This window comes from Sceloporus undulatus, chromosome 11 (genome assembly GCF_019175285.1).
Source record: "Sceloporus undulatus isolate JIND9_A2432 ecotype Alabama chromosome 11, SceUnd_v1.1, whole genome shotgun sequence".
Classification (NCBI taxonomy): Eukaryota; Metazoa; Chordata; class Lepidosauria; order Squamata; family Phrynosomatidae; genus Sceloporus; species Sceloporus undulatus.
The window spans coordinates 3,474,420-3,481,282 of record NC_056532.1 but is presented as its reverse complement, the minus strand read 5'-3'; the positions used below and the strand labels follow the sequence as shown (position 1 = coordinate 3,481,282).

Here is a 6,863-nt window from a genome sequence, read left to right as displayed (position 1 = left end):
GGTACCCATGGAGGATCCCGGAACCAAACCTCAGCAGATGCCAAAGGCCCACTGTACATTAATTTCTTCGTAAGGAAAGGTATTCTCTCTGCTTCATGTCCTCCTTTCCACCCCGGCTGCCTTCCTCCTGTTCCTTCCCTGCCAGCTCTGCAGATGATGGATGGGTCCTGAAAGCAGGCGGTAGGCAGAAAGCACTGGGGGCCTCCCATAAAGAACCATTAAGGGCGGCATTAGCTTTCATCATGGGGAGGCAGGCGGTGGCCCAGTGCATGCCAGGCAGCCTTTTTTTTTGCTGCTGCTGCAGAGAAAGAGAGGAGGACACTGCAGGATGACTCAGCCGATGCCAAGCATCCAGAAGCCCTGTCTCGGCTCCGAGGCAAGAGGCCTACTGACCGCCAGGCCCCCAAAAAGCAAAGGCACTCCCTTTCTCTGGTCTTTTGGGGACTTTTGCAAATCTTGGTTTCTTCTGCCTTAAAATTGCTTCCATTTCAGATTTCAAGCCAAGACTGCACTTGCCTTCCTCTGAGGCTAAGAGAGTATGACTGGCTAGTGGGTTTGCACGTCTGAATCGGGATTCGAACCCTGGTCTCCAGAGTCATACAGGGCGCATTTACGCTGTGGAAATAATGCTGTCCAAATAATACCCTCCAGGAGCTCTAGTCTCGACACTCAAGCTGTTCCACCATGCGGGCTCAAAATATAGATGTCACAGGTCTCGTTCCCACTACAATTTTATATGAATCGAAAATGGGAGTATGTGACCGTCGTTCCCACTTGAAATTGATCGATAAGATATGTTCAGAAGGAGTTTGCCACTCTGAGGTTAAGAGAGTGTGACTTGCAGAAGGCCAGACAGTGGGTTTGTGCGGCCGAGTCGGGATTTGAAGCCTGCAGTTCGATGCTCCCATCGCTACACCACTCCAGGTGTCCAAGGTGGCTTCAAACAGGGTTTTCTTGGCAAGATTTACTCTGAGGAGGTTTGCCGTTGCCTTTCCCTGGGGCTGAGAGAGTGTGACTTCCTCAAGGTCCCCCCATGCGTTTTATGGCTGAGCTGGGAATCAAACCCTGGTCTCCACCTTCATATTTCAACACTCAAACCAGTGTGATACAACTGGATCTGGAGTGTTTTCAGCTTTTATTTGGGGACGTCCTACATTTTTTCTGGCACGTCCGACATTTTGCGGTGAGGACATCTGGGCCTCATTCCCATTACATTTTAAACCGGGTCACAATTCAGTTCAAACGACCCTGGTTCCCACTTAAGTCGAATCCCTGAAGTGATTCGGCGAGGGGCCCACGCACCAGACCCATTTAACCCACATCTTTTTGAGGCTGATTCACGCAAGGTGCGGATTGGAATCGATTTAAATTTGCCCTTTGGCCGTCTAGAGCAGGTCCATTCTGAACCGATTTGTGCACGAATGTGAACCGCAAGTGGGTTGTTTTAGAGGGTAAAAAATGCGATCGGGGCATATGTAGTGGGAACCACACTCCGTTGTCGAATCAGTCTGTTGATTCGGATCGCGCACTGATTTATCTGTAAGTGGGAATGAGGACCTGGTCACCCTGAGTAGACTCCACACCGGAAGACAGACACCCTTTTGTGAGGTGTCACTTGGTGCGATGCGCACCCCTGAGAAACATCCCTACAAAAGCAGGGAAACCAAGGAATGGAGGAAGGATTGTGGCCCTGCAAGGACCAAACTGCAATCCCTGGAGGGCCAGATTCCTCCCCAGAGACTGCAGTTGCGCACCTCGGCTTTCAAAGCGCACACCGGAGAGCGCGCTCCCTTGCTGAAATCCAGACATGCTGCAATTGTGTGGCCAAGCAGAACTTGCGGCGTGTGCCCCCTTAAAGCTCAAGATGGCTGCAGCGGTATCTGCAGCATCTGGTTTCTGCATCCAGGAGGCCCAAAGCTCTTTGGAGACCAGCGAGGGGCAGCGCGCGTGTGCCAAAAATGCTTTCGGCTGTTCTGAGAAACGGAGACCAGCTCTCGGCAAAGAGGCTCTGAAACCCGATGAGCTGACTGCACACAAGTGACTTTGCAGTTCCTTAAAATAGCACGGCAGCGGCCTTGCTCCAGCTCTGCAGCAGGTCTCCGGGAAAAAGGAGAGCGCCAAGGGACCCACCCTGGCAAGCTAGAGGAGCCAGGGATATGGGCATAGCAAGGGGCAGCAAGCATGGGGCGACTGCAAATAAATGGGTGCCCGTTTACGCCGCACAGTTCGAGCATAGCCTCGTCACTTTAACTGCCGTGGCTGGACCTTGGATCCTGGACTCTGCAGTTTGGCGAGGCACTACCAAAGCATTCCCTAACCTAGGCTTCCATAGGATTTTTCCATAGGATGCAGTAAATGTGGAGTTGCTGTTGTTGTTCTTGTGTGCCTTCAAGTCGTTTTGGACATATGGCGACCCTAAGGCGAAGCTAACCTTGGGTTTTCTTGCCAAGGTTTGCCATTGCCTCCCCTGAGGCTGAGAGAGTGGGACTCAATGGGTTTCATGGCGAAGCCGGGAATCGAACCCTGGTCTCCGGAGTCCGGCGCTCAAAGGGTTGGAGGGGGGGAAAGGGAGGAAAAACAACACCCTTCACATTTCTAGCTCTGCTTGGTTCTTTTTCAGGCTCAGAACAAGGCTTGACCATCTTATCCCCAGCTGGGCACCAAAGACCAATTTCCGAGGCGCTAATCTCCAAGAAATCAGCCTCTAAACCCAAGGCCCAAGTCCCCCGGGTGATGAGAGGCTGCCTTCCTCCGTCTCCATCCTCAGCCAATGGGCAAGCGGTCCAGCCAGGGCATCCTCCCTGGTTGCCTAGCAACCTCCATGTGCCTTCTTCCTTTTGACATCACTCTCAGCCTGCAAGAAGCAACAAAAGGAGGCATAGGGAGGAGGGAAGGATGGGAAGGGAAAAAAGGGAGGATGAGGAGTGTTGGAAGGAAAGGCAGAGACGCAAGAGGCTGGGGAGGGTCTCTTGCTGGCTAGGGATGGAGAGAATGAGACAGAGAGGGAGAAAAAGAGAAAGAAAGAGTGATGCCCACAGGTTGCTAAGACCTAGACTTGTGTGTCTCCCATTGTTCCTATTGTGTCTGTGTTGTGTGCCTTCAAGTCGTTCCTGCTTCGTTCCCACTTACAGATAAATTGGTGTGTGATCCGAATCGATGGATCGATGAGTGGTTTACACCACACTTGCCCCGATCGCATTTTTCGGTATCCAAATCACCCACTTGCGGTTCGCATTCACGAATGAAATGATTCAAAATGATTCGGCTCCAGCCGGCCGAAGGGTGCATTTGAATCGGTTCCGATCTGCTTCCGGTTCACGCTTGCGTTGAATTGGTTTGGTGAAAAAGATGCGGGGGGAAAAATCAGCATCACAAAGACGCTGGTAAAACGGGTTTCGTGTAGGCCCCCCTCAGCGAATTGCTTCAGCGAATCGATTTAAGTGGGAACCAGGGTCGTTTGGATCGGTTCAACCCGAACTGCGATCCGATTTAAAAGGTAGTGGGAATGAGGCCTGTGATAGGTATGCTTTAGGATTCAAAGAGTCATAGTCCAATGCTCAAACTAATATTCCACGCTGGCACACCAAACTACAAATCCCCAGATGTTGTAGGATGGAGCCACGGCAGTTAAAGTGGTGTCAAATTGTATTATTTCTACCCTGTAGATGCAACCCTGAGTTAAGTATATTGAACTGCTTAGCTAATGCAGAATGCTGGCTATGTAATTCATTCTATTTTGCTATTGTTTTGCTCAAAAAGAGAACAGATTTGGCCATCGGACTAATAACCCTCCCCAAAAAAGTAAGTATCCATGGCGGGTCTTGGGATATTCTGGAACGCAAGGCCTGATTTGCCATTTCTGATCAGAGGATTAATCTTTCTGGCTGCCTCCCTTAATGCGTTCCACCCCACACACCCTTCCAGCCGGCTCTTTCCGTCCTCTGGAAAGGCTGCAAATCCGCCCTGAAAATAGCCACCGGCTTGGCTTCGGATGTGGTGAAATATTTATTCCTCTCCTCCCTGCCATCCACCCTCCGTCCTCATCACCCATCCAGGCTCCTGCCGGCCACCATTTCCTTTTAGAAGAGATGATGAAGCAAAGTTGCCATTGATCCAGGTGGGAGCTAAACTGGCGCTACTGATCCGGGCAGATCTGAACCTTCTGCAGAATGATTATCCGAGTCTTTTGGACATTACAGTGTGCCCTTGGTACCCACGGATTCCTTATCCACGGATTCAACCATCCATGGCTTGAAAATATTAGCAAATACACAAATTCTCCAAAGGAAACCTTGATTTTGCCATTTTATATTTCACTACGCCACTGTATTTCATGGGACGTGAGCATCTGCTTTTGGCATCTACAGGAGGTCACAGAACCAAAACCCAGTGGATAGCAAGGGCCCACTATATTATTATTATTATTATTATTATTATTATTATTATTATTATTATGGGACAAAGCAAAATGGTTGATTAATATGGGAGAAAAGGAAGGATGTGATCTAAGACAAGTTGCTGCCTGAGACCCACCTGGACTCATATTCCATGCAGAGAAACAGACAAGTTGAATTTGACCTCACTACTAGTGTGTCCACACTGCAGAATTAAAGCAGTTTGACACCACTTTAACTTCCATGACGCTATCCTGCAGCATCCTGGATAAAGTCATGGAAGCTTAAAGTGGTATCGAACTGCTGGGATTCATAGTTTGGAGAGGCACCAGCCCTCTCTCTGTCAGACCGCACCAAACTACGGATCTCAGGATTCGGTAGGAATAGAGTTGTGGGACTGAGCTTGTTTTCTGCTGCTCCAGAGACTTTGGGACACGGAGCCATAGATTCAAAATACAAGAAAACAAAGGTTTTATATAGGTATAATCGGGGGGGAAAGGACAATGTGGAATACAGACAATGTAATATGGACAAAAATAATTATACAAACACTCTTACAGCCTCCCCATCCCACCCCACAAATTATATACATTTACACAGATGGCCATGTTGTCTTAAACATTTGGATATCTGCTCTGAACCTCTCTGCAATGCTAATTCTTCTTTTAAAACATACATGCATCCCTTGCATTTGTTAAAAGTCCATCTCCTCTGATTCAGAGGTGGGGAAAGTTCCAGATTTGGACTACAGCTCTTTAAAACGTCGTGGGAGACACAGTCCAACAAATGTAGCTTTTCCTCCAGCTCTGTGTCATGCTGGTTTCTTTAGAGCTTTTCCAAAGCCGTCTTGCCCCCGATGTTGCTTGCACAACTGGACCATGGAAAAGCAGTTGCGTGCTGGGTTTTGTAAGGCGTCGGGAAACCAGCACCGAAAAGAAAGCCGGTGGTGTAATGGGATATTTAGAAATGCAGTTGCAAATCCTGGGACGTCCCCACAACTCTCTCACACACAACACACCCCACAAGTAAGTAAGCTGAGGACAAAGTGGGAATGTGGGAGGAGGAGAGAGAAACCGGGACGTTATAAAAGCAGCTGAAAAACTGGGATGGCAGAGGATTAATTGGGGGGTGTCCCATCCAAATTGGGGCAGTTGGAAGGTATAATACAAGTAAATATATATATACACAGATTTACAGAAGACCTGTGTACAGGCCCATGCTCATTCTGAGGATGTACATGTTGCAAAGGGACTGCACCACCAGAAGGCTTTGGACGCGGGTCTCAGGAATGGCTGCCTTCCTCAGCTCTGTTCCCTAAGGTTAGCGACTTTTGGTCTGGGGAGAAAAGAACGCATGAACCATGAAGCCGAAAGAAAGAACCGTTTTCCCACTCAGATTCAGTGGAGACCCGACTCGACTCCCAAAATGTTGTGTCAGGGGCTGTATCTGCATTGCAGAAATAATGCAGTCTGACACTGCTTTAACTGCCATGGCCCAATGCTATGCAGTTCTGGGATTTGCAGTTTTGTGGGATGTTCAGCCTGGTGAGGATAGGACTGAGGCATGGCATGATTGTAAATTTAAATACATAAAGAGCTGTCGACTCGGATTATTTCTGCAGTGCGGATACAGCCTAAGACAATGAATCCAAAGGATACACCCAATTCTGTGAGCCAGCATCTACTTTCCAGCACATCATAGTAGGTTGCAGAGGGCGCCTGCGTCTTCTGAATGGTCGCAGTTGTGCACGTTCCAGCGAATGTGGGAGCAGCGCAAGAGCGAGGCCTCGTTTCCCTTGCACTTGAGGTTGTCGAGGAAAATGTAGCCCGTGCCTTGGCCATACCGGGCTTCCCCTGCGGCGACTAAGGCCCGTCCGCAGCCCAGTTGCCGGCACACAACTCTCACGTCTTTCATATCCCAGGCGTCGTCGCACACTGTTCCCCATTGAGACAGGTAGAAGAGCTCCACACGGCCTTCACAGCGGTGGCTCCCGTTGACTAGGCGCAGGAAGCCTGCGAAGGAGAAAGAGAGAAGGACAAGGAAGAGAATGGCCTCAGCATTATGGGCCACACTGGGACTGGATTCCTCAAATCTGTCCTCTGTTCTTTCTCCAGATTATGATATTGGTCCCTGTTCTTTATGGTTTCCAGACCCTTCGCCGTTTTGGTTGGCCTCCTCTGGACATGCTCCAGAAGGGTGACTCAACCCATATTCTGAATCAGGAAAAATAGAGAAGCTGCAGAGGTTTTTTGGCTTCAAAGAACCTCAAGGAAAAGCCGATCAAACATTACCAGAGCATTCTGACCCTATCGATCCGAAATGCAAGAATAGATTTTACTGGGTGCTTGCTTGCTAAGCTTCCATTAGGGTTTAATGACAGCTGGTTCACAATTGGCACATATATCTCCGCTAACCTGCTACGATTTTTTTTTTGCTATTTGCTCTCATATTGTTGTTTTTAGGCAAATC

General features: G+C 49.1%; 1 protein-coding gene across 4 annotated transcripts in view; it reads right to left on the bottom strand.

Annotated features, from left to right (window-relative positions):
- Positions 1-4,841: 4,841 nt before the first annotated feature.
- The window catches only part of SSC4D (scavenger receptor cysteine rich family member with 4 domains), a 21,590-nt gene continuing 19,568 nt past the window's right edge, over positions 4,842-6,863 (bottom strand). For 3 of the 4 annotated variants that reach the window (XM_042442688.1, XM_042442687.1, XM_042442690.1), the window contains exon 12: positions 4,842-6,406. In XM_042442688.1, the coding sequence (XP_042298622.1) occupies positions 6,090-6,406 (317 nt within the window). In that variant the 3' untranslated portion in view covers positions 4,842-6,089. The remainder of the gene's footprint in view (positions 6,407-6,863) is intronic. The other variant, XM_042442689.1, reaches the window with a different exon arrangement.